This window comes from Balaenoptera borealis (assembly GCF_965194805.1).
Source record: "Balaenoptera borealis genome assembly, chromosome: 11".
In the NCBI taxonomy this organism is placed as follows: Eukaryota; Metazoa; Chordata; class Mammalia; order Artiodactyla; family Balaenopteridae; genus Balaenoptera; species Balaenoptera borealis.
The window spans coordinates 9,465,009-9,487,107 of NC_138868.1; the positions used below are offsets into that span (position 1 = coordinate 9,465,009).

A 22,099-nucleotide genomic window follows, 5' to 3' on the forward strand; every position below is an offset into this window, starting at 1 on the left:
CGACCTATTTTATAGATGACGAAATTCTCAGAAGTTAACCTGCCCCGGGTCACCCAGGTCGTGGGGAGAAGCAGGATCCAAACTCCATTCTGCCTCCAAGTGCCACCTCTCTCTCTCTCTCGGGCTCAGGGCAGCTGACACGGGCACAGGGAATGTCAGGGGACAGGGGCCCGGACTGCGCGACTGTCTTGTGCAACGGACGGCCAACGCGAGAAGCTGGATCCATAAGCCGTGCTGATTCCTGCAATGGTGGTTTGGCTTCTTCCTTAACCCATCCCGAAAAAACTCAATTCCTCTGAAAACTCTCGAATATTCTCCATGAGGCAGGCAGTCTTATCACGTCCACACACCACACTTATGCTGAAAGCTCTCTTTAACGAGTTTACCTGTCTGAACTGACAGACCAAGGGAGCTCGTGTACATTCTGGTCTTTGTCAACAGTGACTCCTAACCACACACACTGTTATTGTTTCAAAATACATTTTATTAGTGGCACGTGGAATTTAAAGTGAAGCAATTTCTTTCCAGAGAGAAGGTAAGCCCTGACAGACTAAAAAACTGAGCAGATATGTCACAGCAAAAATACCATTTCCAGTGTAAAGAGGTTAATAGGAATACTCTCCACCAAGGAAATGACTTTCTTCACCATGCTGACCACAGTGGACACCTGGTTCAGCTGGGGGAACCCACAGCACTGGACAGTCATGGACGCCATTAAGTCAGGGTCATCTCGACACTGACTGGCCCTTCCCTGTCGTAGTAGAGGCGGAGAGGTCACGATCCCCATCGCTCATCATGGGGACCCGGGGCTCTGGGAGGCGGAGGCGGAGGCTGGCTGGGGGGAAACACGAGGTGAGCAGGCTCGTGTGTGAGCCTGAGAAAACCCTCAGACTTGGAGGCCCTCCAGAGTCTCCATGACGACCCTTCATCAGCAGATTACAGCCAGGGGTTACCAGAGGGTCCTTTGGAAGCATCTGGAAACACACCTATGTTAGTAAGTGAGAGAAGATCTGCACTTTCTTAAACAAATCAGTTTCTCTCTCAGAGATTCTTTTACCTAATGTTCTTCTGGCTCAGAACGAGCTCTGCAACGTTCACGTGTAACATTCACCAATCCGTTAGCTCAGCTGCCCTGTCTCCCCTTCACTGTCTCCCCACCTCGTCCCAGCACTGGGTCCTGCCCCGGAGCGCTGCTCTCCTCCGGGCCCCCCGCACCCTCGCGCCTACAGCCTCTGTCACTGCAGTGGGTCCCCCAATTCCAAAAGGCACTCCCTGCACTGAGGCCGTTTCTGTCCTGTTAAGATCATGCTGTTTCTTCTTTCTAACCTCAGACAATGGGGAGTATTCACGAGGAAGGCTCAGCGAGTTTGTCATCTTCACTAGTCTTATTTGATCCTAACATGGGCATGTCGCACATCACTTCGGAATCTGTCCCCAACCAAACACGGATCAAGGCAACAAAACGAGTGACACACTGCAGAATTTGCCATTTCTAGATCTAATTGATTAAGCTAAGTCTTAGCTTCTAGAATACGGCTTCCGGGGGCTTAGGGCAGGTCAGTGATGCTGGTGTCGCCAAGATCAATTCCAGAGTACAGCTTGCCGTCCTTTGCGGCGCCCCAGGGCATGGATGTGGAGGTCCACTTCACCGCCCAGTCTCCTGCTTTGTTGACCAAGATGACACCACCTACACCTTTGACCTTTGACTTCATATAACCCAACGACGCGTCAGCGGCCTCTTCTAACGTCTTTCCTGAAAACAATGAGAGGTTGAGAAACAACACAAGTTACTGAAAGGAATCTGATGGGAAAATTATTTACAGTATGAAAAACCAAAGCATGTTAACAAAGATTCTTAGTAAGTGATTTCTATTTCAGTGTCTCAAACAAGGACTCTCACCCTACAAGGCCCTCCCTGCACTGGATGAAGCTGCCTTTTCTTCCACTCGCAGGCTCAGAGTCTCTCTACCACCCCCAAGAGGCAGAAGGCAACCAGTATTCTAAATGCTCTTTCCTGACCCTAACAGAAGGGGGGTTAACCTGAAAGCAACGTCTGCAGCAAACAAGAAAGGGTTTCCCAACCTCCTCCGTCTATTTATAAACAGCTCTTATCTCCTCATAGTCAGACGGCACGACCTTGTTCCACGTACCCTGTTCCATGTGGAAGAGAGTGAGTCTGGCCAGATTCACCTTCAGGATGCTCTCTCCGTGCCCTGTTGTTGAAACGGCTCCAATATCATTGTCAGCATAACCTCCAGATCCTGCTCAAGGAAGGGAATTGTTTCTAACTGAGCGGCAACCATCAAGAAATTCAAACACATATTACAAGTCTAACGCTACATAAATATTAAACGCCAAGGTGCACTAGTGAGCGCCGTGTGAGTAACACCCTGAGGTGAGGATGGAGGGCACGTCGGGGAGGCAGGCCTAGCCTTCCCAGGGCAGCGACACCAGGGAAGCCCCTCCTCTGCCCCCAGCACATCCAGCCAGCGCGCAGGGTAAAACATATACACCCCGCCCCTCCCCCCACTCCTGGGAATTAAGATAATGTGCTCCCAGGTTAATGCAAAGAACACTTCGATGTGCAATATCTTGTAGTGGTGGTGTGTCGCTCTCATGCCGCTCAGATCTAATAACTGCAAACTTAAATTCTCAGCTTTCTTAGTTTGCTCATTTGAGCCCATGCCTGGGAAAAGTTTTCGTGTACTTAACCCTTTGGGAATAGTTTGCAGATCCCGAAACGGATTAGAGAGCAGACAGAGGCACCGGGGGTGCTGCGGCGACCTCAGCACCCCAACTCCACCTCCCTCCCAAGTCCTCCACGCCCCCTCCCCAAAACACAGCATCTAGGAAACAGGTGCCTGCTGGACACGCCACCTTCTCCACGTGCCCTGGGCAACCCCCTCCAACCCACCGCCACTCCCAGAAATTCTAAAGCTGCCACCAGGAGGAGGAGGAAATGAAGGAAGAAGGAAGTGGGCGTGGGGGTGAGGCGAAGACCAGAGAACGAGGACGAGAGGACGGGGGAGGGCAGGGGCAGGGGCAGTGATCATCCGTCCAGCCCACCTATACACGGCGTGTCCCCGACGCGGCCCAGCATCTTGTTGACGATGCCCCCCGTCGAGGTTGCGTAAGCCACATTTCCTCGGCAGTCCACGGCAACGGCACCCACGGTCCCCAAGTTTCTGCCAAAAAACCAACAGAGAGTGGCTGAAGATGAGAGACACTCCCACAGGCGACAGGGTAGCTTAATACACTTCTATGTTAATGGCACATGGGCCACACTTTGATTCCAGCATTCCCCACTCATGGAAACGGCAAAGAAAGCCTGTTTGCTTTACGTTCTACATGTCAGTTAGACTGCTGGACATACCTTTAGCCCTCAGCTCTAAGGGTCCATCCAATCCCAGCACCACCATTTTCTAGCTGGGTGATTGAGTTAAGTTTTATTGTGTCTCATTTTTCCCATCTATAAAATGGGGATACAGAGAATTGAGTGCATCTCAAACTTCCGTGTGCACCAGCACCCCTTGGATCCTCAGCACCGCCATCCAGAGACCCCGAGTTGGCAGGTACAGGATGGGACCCAACATCGTGTACTTCTGACAACCTCCCGGGCGACGCCGCTGCCGCCTGTCTGCACACTCCTTTGCCTGTTTCATGGGGCTTGCTATGAAGATGAAATAAGTTGACTTTTTCTCTAACATTTTATTATAAATTTGCAAGTAAAAAAAGCTGAAGCAATTGTACGCTAACAGCCGTATACCCACCACCCCGATTCTACAGTGAACTATATTTCAGGTACTGTTCTAAATGCTGGGACACAGCAGAAAACTAAATGGACAAAGTACCTTCTCCCACGGAGCTTGCATTTGGGGCACAGGGTGACAGAGCAATAAAGAATGTCAGGCTTTACTGAACAGCAATAAACTATAGCCTACAGCAGCACGTGGGACACGTGATGGTGGAGAGGTGCTGCTTTCTAAGGGCCTCTCTGAAGGAGTGAGGGTAAGCATGCTGATTGTTGGGGAAGAACATTCCTGAAGCAGGACATGCTTGCCAAGTTCAAGGAACTTCAAGGAGGCCACTGTGGTTGGAGAGAATAAAGCCAGGGAGAGCGTGCAGCAGGGTCAGAGGGACGGCCAGCAGGCAGACCACGAGGCTTTGACAAGTGGGGTGACTGTACATCCTGGTTTCCCAGGACCGTCCTGACTTATGCCTGTTGTCCCGGTTTAATTAATAGTGCCCCTTTCACTCTCAAAACTAAGTTCCAGTTTGAATACTGAATCACATGGTCATCCTACTTACAGGCCATTGGAAGGGCGTTTAGTCTGAGTGAGGTGGGAAGACGCTGGAGAGTTTGAACCGAGAAGTGTCACGAGATGAGTTAAGTTTTAAAAATAACCATTCTTACCACCATGCCCATCACCGGCACGGCTAACATGAAACAGACACGGTATCATGTATGGGCACAGAGGTGCGGGGACCGCGACCCTCACTCACTGCTGCCGGGCACGTGGACCGGCACGGCCACTTTGGGAGGCCACCCACGGGGTCTCCTAAAGCCGACTCAGCCATTTTATCCCCACATTTCTGTCCAACAGAAACGCGGAGGTAAGTTCACCATGAAAGTGTACAGAATGTTCACAGCAGCACTACCTGTAGTAACAGCAAACTGCAAATGACACAAACGTCCGCCCAAGTAAATAACCTGTGACACACTATGCTTCCGTGAAGGTGGGCTCCGCTACACACGACAGACGGATCTCAGAAACTTAAGAAGAGGCACCCAAAAAAGCACGTACTACACAATCCCACTCAGACTAAGTTCAAAAACAGGCACCCCTAGCCCACGGTGCTGGAAGCCAGGCAGGCAGTTTCCTTGCGGGGAGGGCGGTGATGGAGGGGGGGGCGTCGGGCTGTGTGCTGATTACAGGTGTGTCCACCCTGTGAAAGCTCATCCAGGGCTCCATATATGATCTATGCACCCGGAATGTGTGCTATATTTCTACAAAGGGTCATCTTAGGAGAACTGTTCTGGCTATTGTGTGTGGACCGAGGGAGATGAGAGAGGAAACAGAGACCCCTTAGGAGGCTTGAGAGGCAGTGGTTTGTGTCAGGGTGTTTCCAGAGGAGACGGTGGGAAGGAGGCTGGACCTGGGACATTTTGAAGGGAGAGCTGACAGAATTTGCAGGTGGACCGGATGTGAGAGAGAGAAATCTAAGGCAGAAACTGAAAGGATGCAAGAAACATTTATTGAAAGGTAGAAGACTGGGAGAGGTTTTTTGCTTTGTGGTCTGTGTGGAGTGGGGCTGGGTAGGGAAATAAGTTTAGTTTTGGACAAAAGCTTGAGGTATCTGTTAGGTAATCACATGGAGAGGCTAAACTGTAGCTAGAGATGTAGCCTGGCATTCAAAGGACTAGAAAGAGAAAGCTGGCATTCTATTAGAAGGAAACGGGAACCCTATCAACTATCACTCACAAAAGCCAACCCAGATAGCTAATGACCTAAATATAAAACACAAAATTCTTCAAGGAAATCTAGGCAGCTGTATGTCTCAGGGCGGGGATGGCTCCTAAGTTTCTGGTCTTACGAACTACACAAGAAGAGGGAGAGTACTACTGATCACAAAAAACGTTCAAATGGCAAAAATAGCATAAGCAAAGTAAAAGCAAATAAAAACAACAGATTTGGGAATTTTTTTTTTAACAGAGAAGATAGCCTTAAGATTGATAAGAAGAGGACAAATCAACTAAAGAGAAAAAATGATCACAGGACAAAAATAGGCAAATTCCCGGAAAAGAATGACCCACAAACAAATGCAAAGTATCCAAGCTGGCGGCTGTCAGGGAGGAGCTACGGCAGTGACGCGAGCCCCTCCTGCCACATAAGGAAAGAGCTACTCTGTCACTGCTGGTGGCAGCCCCCCAACACGTACAAGGACGGGGATGAGGCAAAAATACAAAGGCAAATGGAGGCCCACACACATGTAATATTTAGAAATAATAAAGATGTTCTATCCTCTTACCGTGATAAATGTATCTTGAGAAATACTGTAAAGCTATGGTTTTCATTTGACTGAAAGCTGACAAACTACCAATGATGACAATTTAATTATTAACATGCACATTTGTATCCTTTTTTGATCAGCTGGTGATGGCTGGATGAGTGGGGGAAAAACCCCCACACAGACACATATACAATCATAAATTATTATGTATTTATTCCATAAAATTAATTTTCCTTGCCTTCATCTCAAGGGGCATTGATCATGCTCTTATGATCAACATTTCCATGTAACATGCATTCTACTGACAAAGTGACAAATAACACAACTTTTCTTGAGCGATGTAGTTCTTAGGAAGTTTTTAATTAATTTTAACTTGGAGAAGCTTCACTCTGCCGAGGCAGTAGCATTGGAACTATATATAAAACTCTTAAAGCAATACTTAGATTTGGAAATGGATCCTGATTTTTACATTACCACACTCAAATGCTACATGGGGTTACATTTGATAAATTGTTATCACAGAAGATTTTACTAAATATTTTAATTCGATCATTTAAATCACAGTCACTTACTATAGTCATTTTTGTCATCTCTTAAGCAGTGTTTAAATCAATGCAGAGTATCTTAAATTCTTCTTTCAAATTTCATTGCTGGTATATTATAAAGAAAATTGAAAACAGCAGTATGTTGCTCGATTTTGTTCAAATCTCTCTACAAATGATACTTATACTTCGATTTATAATGAACAGAAAAACAGCCTCTAAAGAAACTGGTTTCAGGATCATCTGTACATGAATCTTCTCCTTCAAGTTAGGCAAATATTTTTGTTTCCTTTGTTTCAATTTCCTTGTATTTTCTGCGGATGTCATTTTTCTTGCATATTTCCCATGCACTTTTGGCTTTGCTTCTCTAAATTAAAAAAAAAACATTTTTAATCCTTTAAAAAATGTAATAGCCAAACAGATTTTTTTTTTTTTTTTAATTTTATTTATTTATTTATTTTATTTATGGCTGTGTTGGGTCTTCGTTTCTGTGCGAGGGCTTTCTCTAGTTGTGGCAAGCGGGAGCCACTCTTCATCGCAGCGCGCGGGCCTCTCACTACCGCGGCCTCTCTTGCTGCGGAGCACAGGCTCCAGACGCGCAGGCTCAGTAACTGTGGCTCACGGGCCCAGTTGCTCTGCGGCATGTGGGATCCTCCCAGACCAGGGCTCGAACCCGTGTCCCCTGCACTGGCAGGCAGATTCTCAACCACTGCGCCACCAGGGAAGCCCAGATTTTTTTTTTTAAAGCTTCTGTTAAGCTTATCAATGGAGAGGAATAGTTCAGACTAAGTAACTGTAGATAGTGCAAATTCAAAATTAATTTCACTTTCTGTCAAAGTCCGTGATTTGTTCTTTAAGGAACTTCTGCGAATTTTGCTGAACTCTTCTTATCTAAATTCGATTTCATTACTTCAACAGAATTTAGTTGGAATTCCCGCCACGTCTCTGAGGTCTGTTATAAGGTCAGATGTGAGTCTAAGTAAGCCGTTCCACCTTCGGCCACATCTAGAGTATCTTGCAGTGGACCCTCTGCTGTCTCACAGCGTCGTCAGTATTGGTGCAGCTGAGGGCATGTCTCCTAGAAACAAATTCACGGTGAACCGGCCGTGTCACACATAGTACTTCTGGACTCTTGGCCAAAGTTCGTGCTTACATACCTTTTATTTACCTACCATGTTAGCTCCATTATCACAGGCTTCCCTTTTTTTTTTTTTTGGCTTCCCTTTTAAATGTTAGTTTTCAACATGTTTTCTGATCATGGTACACTCTAGTTGAACTTCGTTTTTTAAACTTCATGTATGATTTCATGTCTTGCTTTATTACCCATTAAACTAACCTATTTGAATTCTCTCTCCTAGATACTTATCATTAGGTTTTTTTTTTTTAATAAACGTATTTATTTATTTTTGGCTGCGTTGGGTCTTCATCGCTGTGCGTGGGCTTTCTCTGGTTGTGGCGAGCGGGGGCTACTCTTCATTGCAGTGTGCGGGCTTCTCATTGTGGTGGCTTCTCTTGTTGCGGAGCACGGGCTCTAGGTGCGTGGGCTTCAGTAGTTGTGGCTCGCAGGCTCCGTAGTTGTGGCTCGTGGGATCTAGAGCGCAGGCTCAGTAGTTGTGGCGCACGGGCTTAGTTGCTCCATGGCATGTGGGATCTTCCTGGACCAGGGCTCGAACCCGTGTTCACTGCATTGGCAGGTGGATTCTTAACCACTGCGCCACCAGGTAAGCCCTATCATTAGGTTTTTTTCCTAATTACGTTTTGGCATTTTATCAAAACTTGAAATAATTTTTATTAACCCTAGAAATTTCCCATTGTTTTCCGTAAACATTGTGTTGATGGGGTCATGAAAAGTACCATTACACTTGTCCAAATATTATTATTCTTTCAAGAACATTACATCTATGTTTTCTATCTTTGTCTTTTCTGGTTATCAACTGTCTATTGTTTATTCAGCCTTTTCCCAGCGCTTCTAATAATTGCACGTATCCTTTTTTGGTGTATGATTACAACAAATTGCTTTATGATTAGCAATTAAATCTTCTTTTAGTAAAGAACATGAAGTTGTTGGGATTTCATCTGAATTGTTCAAGTTGTGGATTTGGTGAGAATACTATTCCTACTAATTTTCATTGTTTTGATAAGTAATTAAATCTTCATTGAACAAAGAATCTGTAATGTTCTCTTTGTGAATTTTATGTGGGTCATCCTAGAAGAAGACTGCTTACTTTTTTTTTTTTCTCTAATTTTTATTCATTTATTTATTTTTTGGCTGCATTGGGTCTTTGTTGCTGCTCGTGGGCTTTCTCTAGTTGCGGCGAGTGGGGCTTCTCTTCATTTCGGTGCACAGGCTTCTCATTGTGGTGGCTTCTCTCGGTCTGGAGCACAGGCTCTAGGCGCATGGGCTTTGGTAGTTGTGGCATGCGGGCTCAGTAGGTGTGGCTCGCGGGCTCTAGAGCGCAGGCTCAGTAGTTGTGGCGCACGGGCTTAGCTGCTCTGCAGCATGTGGGATCTTCCTGGACCAGGGATTGAACCTGTGTCCCCTGAATTGGCAGGCGGATTCTTAACCACGGAGCCACTAGGGAAGTCTAAGAGTGCTTACTTTTAAAGCAGACTGTTTCTTTGAAGATTTTTTACTTCTTTTTTTCCTTTTAGCTTTTTTTTCTTTTGTGAATTCCACTTTAGTATTCTTTTTCTATCAAAATCTTGACTTGTACACATTTTCAGTAATCTAGGAATTAGAAAGTGAAATGTAACTATCCTGAGAGTGTACAAAATTAGAATATATTTTCATCAAAATTAAGGGTAAATCCCCCAAAAAAGAATAAAAGTAATTTGCAGATATAATTTCAAAAGTTAGTTTTTTCCAAAAATTTACAAAATTATTAATATTAAAGTCTAAACATCAACTATAATTAATGAATATAACATTTTAAATAAAAATTACTTAAAAGTTAAAAATTTCAACATTTAAAAAAATTTAACACAATCTTAAGTATTTTTATAAGAATAAAACCATTCGTAAGTCTAATATTCAGTGTCCATTTAGTTGCCAACATAAAGAATTGGTTCCTCATGCAGGTTCTGTCTAGGCCTGGGATGTCCAATACAGCAGCCACTGTCTGCACGTGGCTACTGAGCACTGCAAATGCAGGCAGTCTACAGTGAGACACGCTGCCAGTGTAAAATACACGGCAGATTTGGAAGATCTAGCATGAAAGGATGTGAAATATCTCATAAATAAATTCTTACATTGATTACATGCTGAAATGATAATATCTGGGGTATATTGGGTTAAATATATTATTAATTTCACTCATTTCTTTTTACTTTTTTTTAATGTGGCTACTAGAAAATGTTAAATTACATATATGGCTCTCATATTTCTTTTGGACAGTGCTGGTCTAGACCTACATATCTACAAATTTAGGAGTAACAGGAATCAGCCCTCACGTGCAAGTCTTGCAGATACGGTACTAATTCATGAATAACTCCAGAACCACAAACTGAAACATGCAGAAAGAAAAAGGACACTGTGCACTACTGTGAAACAACACTTCATTATGCAAGAATTTGTTTGACAAATTATTGTATTTTTCTCTTACCTAAGTCCTTCTGCTGTTCAAGTCTTCCCCACACTCCAAAACAGGGTCTGTTTCTGATGTCAGCAGTGGCATAGTCCACAAACCTTTTGACTCAGGTGGTCTTTACTTCCAAGACATAGAGCAAGAGATGCAGAGAAGCACTTCCCTGGGGGCTGAATGATATTAGTCACAAGAGCGGATGATGAGGGCTGTGGGTAATGCTGTGTCACTGCTGAGTGACAGAGATGCCCCATGGATCTGCAATAAACCAACTGTTTTGTGTAACTGTGGTATGAGGGTCCTCTAAAGTGCAGGGCCCAGGGCAGGAGCCCCTCTTGCTTATATCGAAGAGCAGTACTGGCTGGTGGAGATGTGTGTTGTTGCAGAATTTTTGGAAAGCAATGTGGCAACATCTAATAAAATGTACATGAACCACTGATAAAGCAACCCCATTCCTGTGACTTTAGCCTATAGACACAATAGCACACTCAGTAAAGATTATCAACAGCTACCAACGTATGGCCAATCTTGTAAGATTCCTAACCTGGGGACACACTAGAATTACCTGGGGAACTTTTTTTCTAATGGACTTGCCTGGCCTCTCCACTTCAGCTCTACTCAATTAGATTTTTTTTTTAAGGCCATGCCATGCGTCACGCGGGATCTTAGTTCCTCAACCAGGGATCGAACCCACGCCCCCTGCAGTGGAAGCCCGGAGTCTTAACCGCTGGACCACGAGGGAAGTCCCTAAATTAGATTCTTTAGGGAAGGGGCTCAGACATGTAGATTTTGAAAAAGCTCCCTAAGTGATATTAAAGTATACCTCTGGTTAAACATTACAAATCTAAAAGGGTATGTGGAGTTAATAGATTATATTCCATTATAAACCTCCAGGCCACATTCAAATTTTATTTTTCAAATTTTGCTTTAAATTAAGGTCCTTTTATTTGGTATTTTTGAATTGGTAACACGGAAAACCATAATTCAGAACACATGATTAATTCACTTATAAGGGCTGTACTGATTTCTCTGCCCTGTGAAAGGGCGCCTAAGTAAGTTCATAGGGTGGCCTACACCACAGAGAACCTGTGCAGTGTACTGAAGATAACAAACTGATCAAGAAGTATGCAGGTAATTAATACCTTAACACACGACATTCATCTATTAAATCATGTTGGAGAAGGAACTCTTAGCTGAATTTGAGTTACTATTCATAGGAGTAATAAATGAGGTTAAATTTCAGAATCAAAAGAGCAGTTTTTCCATTACTTAGTGTGAACTATTTTGTACAAAAACTGAAACTACCAAGTGATATTTGACTTATTTAAGAAACGTGGATAACCAGACATGAGTCAAACTTTCACATTTGAATAACTCACAAAAATGTGAGCCACAGATGATACTTACTTTTGATAGTCTGATTTCTGAGCACCTTTCTCATGCTTTTCGTTTTCTAGACGTTTTTTGTTTCTTTCTGTTACCAGCTGTTCTCCAGGAATTGTTGGAATCCCACTGGCTGCTGCAAATTTTGCTGCACCTTGGTCAGTCAGAAAGCAATGAGGTGTCTTGAGCCAGAAAGAAATGGGAAAATAGTTAGTTGTCTGAAAAAGTGAAAATCTTTTCAACTGTTCCTACTGTGTGGAAATAATTATTCTCTCTGGGTACTAAGCCTCAAAAATGCAAATTCCACTGGCTTGCTTTTCTGAATGTTGAAAAAAGCCTAGCTCTCCGAGTTTTTGTATTTTCAGAAAAACCCAGATGATGGAATATTACTAGGAATTCAACTTACATATGACCTTAAATTTAGAGAATTTAATCCATTTTTATTTCATACATGCTGTTTATTTATCTACGTATGTATGTATGCAGGTATATATTTATTTGCTGCACCGCACAGCTTGCAGGATCTTAGTTTCCCAACCAGGGATCAAACCTGGCCCCCCTGCAGTGGAAGCGTGGAGTCCTAACCACTGGACCGCCAGGGAAGTCCCCCATACATGTTATTTAAACAGTTGGTCTGTTCAGTGTGTATGTGTTGTGTTACATGTGTTGAGAGCAGGCTGAAGAAAATACAGGAAGATAACATGAAAACATGAAGATAATGTGAAATGTAATCACTGGTTAAGTGATCATGAGTCAAATTACATCATCAACAGAGTCAGAATCTTGGTTTCCTTGAGAAACTTAAATAACACTGTTTTTGTTCTTTCATACAATTTCAGGAGAACAGTGATCTCAAGTATTTCCCTACAAGTCAGAACCCTTTTAGTCACTGAAGTGCAGGAGTGACAATTCCTTATGAAAAGGGTGCTTTAGTCCCACATACCTTTTCCATAACAAGCCGTGCAATTTTAATGGGATTTGCGACACAGCGGACTGCAGACACCGCTCCTGCAGACAGATCTTTCCCATTCATGATACTTGCATCCATTTCAACTTCACCATTTTCGTTCAAGACAGATCCACAACCTAAAATCAAAAAGAAGCCGAAAAGCAAGAATTAAGAATTTAGAAATGGCTTCAGAGTTTCCCCTAAGCTGCCTACTTTAATTCATCCTCTACTCCATTGTCAAAGGAACGTTTTTAAAAACACAAATCTGACTTGATACCCCATGACCTACAAAATAAACAGTATGAAGCCCTTCCTCATCTGGCCTCTGACTTACTTTCCAGCTTCACCTCTTCTCCTTGGCAACATTTTACTGAAATATTAGGTTTCCCTGAATGTACCATTAGCTCTCATTACTCTGGTCCCTTTACCACTAGCAACTTTTCTCCAACTTTCTCTGCCTAGATAATACCTGTAAGCCTAGCTATTCTTAAACTCTATGTGACTCAGTTTCCTCAGAGGGATAAGAACAAAGGGATAAGAACAAAGCTCAAGAATATTTAAAGGAGTATAAAAATATCCAGCAACTAACAAGTGTTTGGTATCTAATAAGAAATTACCAGGCTCACAAAGAAACAGGAAAATATGACCCATAATGAGGAGGAACAACAACAAAAAAATCAATTAATAGCAACAGACTCAGAAATGACATAAATGATAGAATTATTAGACACAAATGTTAAAACGGCTGTCATATGTACCAGAACATGGAAGAAAATATGAAAAGGACCCAGAGAGAACTTCTAGAGACAAAAAAAGAAGTCTGAAATGAAAAATACACTGGATAGGATTAACACCAAATTAGACACTGCAAAAAAGATGAATGAACTTGAAGACACAGCAAACAAAAAGTCTGAAAAAAAATTGAACAGAGTTTATCACTGAGCTCAGGGACAGTTTCAAGCAGCCCAGTATATGTGTAATTGGAGTCCCCAAAGGGAGAGGTGAGATAGAGGGACAAAAAAAATATTTAAGGAAATGATGAATTTTCAAATTTGGTGAATACTATAAATTCACAGATCCGAAAAGCGCAACAAACTCCAAGGAAAAGAAACATGAACAAAACTACACTCAGGCACATCATGATCAAACAGCTTAGTGCTAATGAGAAAGAGAAAATCTTAAAAGCAGCCAGAGAAAGATACATTAGGTACAGAGGAAAAAAGAAAAACGATAGCATATTTCTTGTCAGAAACAATGCAAACCAGAAGACAGAGGAGCAAGATCTTTGAAGCCCTCAAAGAAAAAAAAAACCTGTCAAGTTGGAATTCTACACCCAGTGAAAGCATCTTTCAAAAACCCAAAACAAAGACATTTATAGACATAACAAAAGTTAAAAAAAAGTCATCAATAGCAGATGTGCAATATAAGAAATGTTAAAGGAAGTCTTTCAGGCAGAAGGAAAATGATAGCATGGCTAATATGTGGATAAATAGAAATATATTTTCCCTTTATTTTTACAATATCTTTAAAATATAACTGTTTAAAGGAAAAATAATAACAATGCATTAGGCAACTTATACACGTAAGTAAAATATATGAAAACAGTAGCACAAAGGCTAGGAAAGGGGAAACAGGTGTATGCTGTATAAGGTTCTTATATTATGCATGAAGTGTGATATTACTTAAGGTAGACTGTGACAAGTGAGAGATATATACTATAAACCTTAAAACAACCTTTAAAAAAAGAAGTCGAGCTACTAGGCCAACAAAGGAGATAACATGGAATTATGAACATTCAATTATTCCAAAAGAAGGCAGAAAAAAGCTGAAAAAGAGGAAACAGGGAACAATGAATAGATTGGACAAATAGAAAACAAACAGCAAGATGACAAATTTATGCCTAACCATATCAATGATCACATTAAATGTAAACGGTCTAAACACTCCAATAAAAAAGCAGAGATTGTCGGGACTTCCCTGGTGGTCCAGTGGTAAAGAATCCGCCTTACAATGCAGGGGACGCGGTTCAATCCCTGGTCAGGGAACTAAGATCCCACATGCCGCAGGGCAATTAAGCCCACGTGCCACGACTACTGAGCTCGCACGCGCCTCAACTAGAGCCCATGTGCCACCACCTACAGAGCCCACAAGCTCTGGAACCCACGCCACAACTAGAGAAGAGAAAACCCACACGCCACAACTAGAGAGAAGCCTGTGCAACACAACGATGAGCCCGCGCGCTGCAACGAAAGATCCTGCATGCCTCAACTAAGACCCGACGCAGCCAAAAATAAATAACAAAATAAATAAATAAAAAATACATAAATCTTAAAAAAAAGCAGAGATTGTCAAATTGTACAAAAGGACAGGATACAATTACATGCTGACAATAAAAAAAATCCACTTTAAATATAAAGATGCAAATAGGTTAAAAGTAAAAATGGACAAATTATACCATGCCAAAATGAATCAAATGAAAACTGGAGGCAAAGTACACTTCACAATAAGGAACATTAAATAATAATAAGGACATTAAGTAATGATATAGGGGTCAGTTCACCAAGAAGACAACAATCTATATGCTAAACAACAGTTTTGAAATACATGAAGCAAACACTGACAGAACTCAAAGGAGAGATAGATGAATCCAGTTACAATTAAAGACTTCAATACTCCTCTCTCATTAATCACTAGAAACGGACAATCAAGATACAGAAGGTATGGACATTACCAATGAACTTGACCTTACTGAGATTTATAGATCTTTCCATCCAACAACGGCAGCGTACATATTCTTTTCAAGTGAAAATGGGCAAGGTAGAACACATTCTGAGCCAAAAACCAAACCTTATGAAGTTTAAAAGAATGCAAATCACACAAAGTATGTCCTCTGATCATAACAGAATTAAACTAAAAATCAGTAACGAGATATTTAGAAAATCCACAAATATTTGGAAATAAAGCATCACATTTCTAAATAACCCATGACTCAGTGAGGAAGTCACAAGGAAAATTAGAACACATTTTGAACAGAATGAAAATTAAGACAACCTGTAAAAACACGTAAAAATCAAAGCAGTGCTAGAGTAAAATTTTAAACATTAAATGCTTGTATTAGAAAAGAATAGTCTCAAATTAATGATCTAAGAGGAAAAGAACAGTAAATTATTCCCAAAGCAAGCTGAATGAGTAAAGGAAACAATAAAGATAAATCAATGAAATTCAGAACAGAAAAAGAGCAAAAGAAAAAACAGAAAATGGGACTTCCCTGGTGGCACAGTGGTTAAGAATCCGCCTGCCAATGCAGGGGACATGGGTTCGATCCCTGGTCCAGGAAGATCCCACATACCATGGAGCAACTAAGCCCGTGTACCACAACTACTGAGCCTGTGTGCTGCAACTACTGAAGCCCAAGCGCCTAGAGCCCATGCTCTGCAACAAGAGAAGCTACCGCAATGAAAAGCCTGCGTACCGCAACGAAGAGTAGCCCCTGCTTGCGGCAACTAGAGAAAGCCTGCGCAGCAACAAAGACCCAACGCAGCCGCAAACAAATAAATAAATAAGAAAAGAAAAAAACAGAAAAATTCACCAAATCCACCCCCTGAAACTAAAACTAGTTCTTTGAAAAGAACAATAAACTTGATAAAATCTAGACTGACAAAGAAAAAAAAGACACAAATTACAAACATCAGGAATGAAAGAGGGGACCTCTCTACAGACCATACAGACATCAAAAGCATAACACAGAAATGTGGCAAATTCAGCCACTTAAACCAAATAGAAACATTTCTTGAAGGACAACTGACAAAACTCACTCAAAGAAGAAATAGATAACCTGAATAGTGTCATGCCTATTAAAGAATTTGATTTCTTAAAAACTTTCCATCAAAACAAACATAAAACCAATCTACCAAATATTTACCAAGAAATAATAGCAACCTTATACAAACTTCGAGAAAAACAGAAGAGGAGGGAACACTTTCCAATTCATCATATGAAGCCAGCATCACCTACATTTCAAAACCAGACAGATGTTATAAGAAAATAAAACTATAGACCAGTATCTCTCATGAACATTGATGCAAAATCCTCAAGAAAACACCATCGAATCAAACACAGCATTTACATATGTAAAAAATAACATGTCACAACAAAGTGGTGTTAATCCCAGAGAAGAAAACCTGGTTCAAAATTCAAAAATCAATCAATCAATATTCACCATATCAACAGACAAAAGAAAAACCACATGGTCATCTCAATAGATTCAGCAAAAGGATTTGATAAAATTCAACAACCACAGATGATTAAAAATCTCAAAAAACTAAGAATAAGGGAACTTCTCAACCTGGTAAAGGGCACCTATAAAACCCTACCACCAACATCATACTTAACGGTGAAAGACAGTGCCTTCCCCCTAAGACTGGGAAAAATGCAAGAATTTTTGCTCTAACGACTCCTATTCAACATAATATTGGATGGCCCAGCCAATGCTAGAAAAGAAAGAAAAGGCATAAAGTTTGGAAAAGAAGAAATAAAATGGTCTCTATTTGCAGCTGACATTACTAGAAGTTACAGTAAGCAAGACAGTGTGGTGTTGGTGCAAGAATTTGACAAATAGATCAATGGAACAGAACAGAAAGTCCAAAACAGATCCACATAAATATATAAACTGATCTTTGACAAAGGAGGTGTGATACTTTGATTTATCATAAATACATATTTTGGTCTTCGCCCAAGTACCTGGTTCACAGCTGCCAACCCCCTTGGAATTTCCTAAGGGATTAGAACAATGGGAGCATCTTTTGTTATAATATTTGGTCTTTTGCCCTCAGTTCCTGAAACCACTTCAGATCCATACAGGTGAACTGGGTGTCCTGTTATTCATAACAAGCCGTTTTCAACCAAAACCAAATTTATGTTAATGAGGTAACTTTTGAAAACCCCCAAAAGGTGGGGGGCTGGTTGCCAGCGGAACCAACCAGGATTAAAGGGCTGGAACTTTTAGTCCCACTCCCTGATTTCTGGGGAGGGGAGGACTGGAGATTGAATCAATCACCAACTGCCAAGGATTTAATCGATAATGCCTATGTAATGAAGCCAAATTTTGTGTACGTGTTAAAGAGCACAGAACAGAGGCAAGGGGACAGAACAATTACTAAATATCTGATGACTAATTGGTTAAGACTTCCTGAAATTCTTTTCTCTGACAGATGTCAGGTAGGTGGTGTAATTCCCTAGAAGTGTTTTAATCCCTAGATCTTAGGTTTTCTACTTCAAAATAAAGAGGAAATGAGTGTCTTCCAGCAAGTTACTTAAACTTTTTGTGTCTTAGTTTTCTCATCTGAGAAATGAGCGTAATAATAATTATACCTAACTCATAGGACTATGGTGCAGATTAAATGAGTTAATCATGCAAGTTTCTTAGACCACTGTTTGGTACATAGTAGACACTCATGGTAGTTACGATGATTATTACTCTAAAAAAGGACTGATTTGAGTGAAAGAAGCCAAACACAAAAGAATACACTCTTTGTGATTGCATTTATATGAAATTCTAGAGAATGCAAATTTATGACAAAAGCAGATAAGTGGATGCCTGGTGCTGGGGCTGGGAGGGGGGATTAACTGCAAAGTGGCAGGAAGGAATGTTTGGGGGTGATGGAAATTTTAACATCTTGGTTGTAGTGTGGTTACATAGGTATGTACATTTTTCCAAACTGAAAATGGGTACAGTGTATGGTATGCAGTAAAGAAAGGGCACGTGTGGGACTAGGGATCAGAGAAGCAAGCTGCCTTTGAGAAGGCAAAAGCACTAGTGAAGCAGATTAAAGCTCTGGGCGTCTCCCAAGCAGGGCTACCGTTCGAGTTAGATGTGTCTGTGACTCTGGTAGGTGTAGGGCAGGCACGGTGGCAGAGAAAACAGAAGGGGAGAGTGCTCCTGGGATTTTGGTCTCAGCTCTGGAAGGGGGCAGAAACCCCACACACTTCCCCTAGAGCAACAGCTCCTAGCAGTGGTGTCCACAGAGCTCCAGGCGGAGCCTCTCGGGAGGGATGAACTGCAGCAGCCGGCGGGCTGAACCCAGAGCCCTTTGGCTGGTGATTACTCCCGGTCCCTGGCCCTTAACCCCTTGCACTGACAGCTGGGCTGTTCTAAAGAGATTAACCCTATGGCTCTGACAACAGGAAGTTGAAGGGTGGATGATTAATGAGTGGGCCTTTGCGGGGTCAGGATGTGTGGAGGCGACATTTGGGTTTGCCTGCAAGAGCCTGAGGCAATCCTCACTGCCTTCCATGTCCTGGCTCATAAGGCACTGACACCCCCTGGCAATCAGGAAGCTGATGCCCTAGCTTGGGTTCAATCCCTAGCAACTGACCCTTCGGCAGATACAGCAGATTCGATGCATGGACAGAGTGGCCGCCACAGAGCTCGGGTGGGGTGGCATATTGCCAAAGATGTCGGGTTGCCCTTGAAATACAGTGACTTGGTTAATGCAATAACAGCATGTCCTCTGTGTTCTAAACAATGCCCATGGCAACTGCCAAAGGAGTCTGAGGCCACCCACCAGAGTTCCTCACTGGTAAGGGATTGGCAAACTGATTATACTGGCCTCCTCCCTCTGAGAGAGGGTTCTGACATTCCCTGGTTTGTGTAGACTCCACATCTGGCTTAACCCAAGCTTTCCCCTGTCCCCATGCAAACCAGGCCGCCACTGTTAGGGGATTAGAGAAGCTAAGTACCATGTAGGAGTACCCTCACCAAATAGATAGTGACTGGGGTCACATTTCAAAGATTGTGGATTGTGACATGCCAAGACTGGGCAAAAGAACACGGCACTGAATGGAGGTTCTATCTCCTCTATAACCCACAAGCAGCAGGGCTGAGAGAAAGGAAAAATGGAATATTAAAGCAGTACCTTAAATTACTAACAGATAAAGCCACCGTGGCTGGGTGTACTAAAGTACTGTCCAAGGCTTTCATACACCTGAACGATCAGCGAGTAGGGCTGTTGCCCCATATCCCAGACTGGGGGCCCCTACGGAAGCACCGATACCAAAAAAGGTATGTCAGGAAACAGCCGTTGCCCTGACTTTCACCACGGATCAACGTGCTACGGTGCTGAGAACACCAAACTGCATCACACCTGGGAAAGGAGATTATCTACTGGAATTTGCAATGGGACACTCTACCAGGATGGGTGAGGGGGAACTACTCAATCTCCACTGGGATCCTGTTGTCCTGCCGCAAGCTGGGCCTGTTGAAATGCATTATACCTGGAATGGAATGCGCACCACCGGAAAAGAGGAGAAGGTGAGGGTTCTGGTCTCGTGTATCCTGCCACCAGTCCATCTCCTCAAGCCCGACAGCACTGCCTCCCCTGGCTAACATGTATGGTATATAAAACCAGGTCAAATTCCTAAGGCTGCTGACCTCCCTCTCCTCAAGGCCAGGTGGGCATGTTCTGTTTCCCACTGGAATGATCTTTTGGCTGCTGTCTTTGAGCCCTCCATTGGCCTGGAGCACATGACAGCACACACAGAGCCTCCTACTAAATGCACTCACCAAGCCTTGAATGACAGCCAACAAAGCCTGTTCTTCCTGCACACTGAAATGTCTCGAATGAGACAAGCTCTCCTCCAAAACAGAAAGGCCTTGGCCATTATTACTGCCTTGCAAAGAGGCACCTAGGCCATTATCCAAACAGGATGTTGTGTGCTCATACCCGATGGCTCTGTTAATGTGTTGCCTTTATTAAATCACAGGACACAAGTGAACGCTCTGAGTGAGCTGGCTCCCAGCCTAGGGGACTTAGTAACAATGGTCTGAATCACGAGGCTCTCAGTGCAGAAAGGTATCTGTGATCTGAGGAATTATTGTCTTAACCCGTGTTCTCTTCTGTATGTGCCTGATGCTGTGGCATCTGCCTCCAACGCAGCCAGACAGCCGCCAAATGAGCCACCCGTTATTGACCGCTCAGGGCACACTGTGGAAGAGGCAGTGTGTGAGACTGTAAGAGCCGGTCACGAGGGGTGGAGCGCTGGGGCAATCGGAGTCACCTCACCCCTTCCTCTTTCCTTGGAGTGTGCCCTCCGCTTGTCTTCTTGCACCAGAAGCTGCCCAGGACACAGCCTCGAGATGTGGTGTTGAAACCATCTGGACGGTATACGTGACTGAGCCCAGATAAGGCCACTATATAAACTTTTAAGATTCTGGTGGGCATGGACAGAGGTCTACTTATCCTGCAAGGCAAGCCTCTTGTGTAAGTTCCCAGGCTTATTAAACCTGCCACCTACCAATCTGGAGAGGTCTGCCTTTTCCTGTGGTCTCTCCCTGCCCTCCCTGTATGGGGGACCGATTCAAATGACACCCTGAAGCTCCCAAGGTTGCCACCCAACAGCGGTCTACCCTCTTCCCCCACAAAAAGATGTAATAAAAAAAGCCTCTTGGTATGTGAATTCTAGAAAACAGATTAAAGAAAAAAGGGGGAATAATGAATTTTAAAATTCTTTAGAGCAGCTTGGTCAACAGGTGAAGAGAGAAAAACTAAATCTTTTCAGCATATTAGATTTTACCATAAAGCTGAAGAGATTCATTGACACTTTAGAGAGGTTCTATTTATCTGGGGGTAGAAGCTTAACCCGGTTTGGCATCAGTTATCAGTTGCAGTGCAAGTTTACCTGCGTTGAACTCGGGATCATCTTCCAGGACGGTCACGGCTCCTTCCACAGCGTCAACTGCGCTCCCTCCCTCCTTGAGGATGTTGTAACCCACGGTGGCGGCTTTGACGATGCCCTGGCGCACCCGCTCCTTGCGGTCCTTGGAGATATTGCTGGCTCCGCCACCGTGGACCACGACGACGGCGGGGTTCATGGCGACGGATTCTAGGGATCAGGAAGACCAAAGCGTCCTTTCAAGCGGGTCCAAGAAAACCGCCCGGGGCTTAAGTCTCCCGTTGGGGACAAGGTCCAGTTTCTACGCAGGGAGGGGAAAACCCTCAGAGTTTACAGCCTCAGGCAAATTCCTGAGACCCAGGGAGTACTGAGGACAGAAGCGGCTGGGTTTGAAGTTTGCAAGAAAAGCCCAGAGCGCCCGCCCCCGGCCCGGGGCACCTGCCGGCTTCGCGGGGGCGGTGGGATGCTCTGCGCCCCAGAGCCCGCGCCCCCTCCTCGCCCACTGACATCGGGCTTCCGTTTCCCCGGGGAACCCCGGTTCCTGTCCCGTGCTGGGCCCCCGGCCAGGATGGCATCTGGGGTCGCAGCTCCAGCCTTCCTCCCCGGCCCCACGTCGGGCCTCGGTTTCCCTGGGACTTGTTCCCGGCTCCCACCCCCGCCGCGGGGCCAGGGGCGGCCTGAGGGCTGGATCTCGCCAGTGCCCTCCCGCCTCCAGCCCCCGGCACCGGGGAGAGTGCCTTTCGGGGTCTCGGGTGGCGACTCCCGCAGGGCCGTCGACTTACCGAGGACGCCGCAGGAGGCGGACGCCGGGGCTTCGGGCTTGGCCGAGCCGCCCGGTCGGCCTCGGAACCTGCTCAGCCCAGTCTCTCTAGTCGAAGCTGCTCTGGAAACCGCTGTGCCCGCAACCTCGCTGCCGGCAACGGCTCCGCGCCTGCGCACGAGGGCGGGGCAGCGCGCCGCGG

The 22,099-nt window shown here is 44.0% G+C and overlaps 1 protein-coding gene across 1 annotated transcript; it reads right to left on the bottom strand.

Annotated features, from left to right (window-relative positions):
• Positions 1-463: 463 nt before the first annotated feature.
• On the bottom strand, positions 464-22,080 carry ASRGL1 (asparaginase and isoaspartyl peptidase 1). The gene is made up of 7 exons (XM_082344307.1): positions 21,920-22,080; positions 21,144-21,347; positions 12,462-12,604; positions 11,543-11,700; positions 3,067-3,185; positions 2,151-2,261; positions 464-1,753 (listed from the first exon to the last, which is right to left on the bottom strand). The coding sequence occupies exons 2-7, from the start codon at positions 21,334-21,336 to the stop codon at positions 1,548-1,550; spliced, it is 930 nt and encodes a 309-aa protein (XP_082200433.1). The 5' UTR covers positions 21,337-21,347; positions 21,920-22,080; the 3' UTR covers positions 464-1,547.
• Between the last annotated feature and the right edge of the window lie 19 nt (positions 22,081-22,099).

Excerpts from the sequence above, each read along its gene's own strand:
- ASRGL1 (XM_082344307.1), bottom strand. The coding sequence starts at position 21,336 with ATGAACCCCGCCGTCGTCGTGGTCCACGGTGGCGGAGCCAGCAATATC. Across the intron at positions 11,701-12,461 it reads CACGGCTTGTTATGGAAAAG|ACACCTCATTGCTTTCTGAC; the intron begins GTATGTGGGACT and ends TTCTGGCTCAAG. Across the intron at positions 1,754-2,150 it reads TCTCTTCCACATGGAACAGG|GAAAGACGTTAGAAGAGGCC; the intron begins GTACGTGGAACA and ends CATTGTTTTCAG.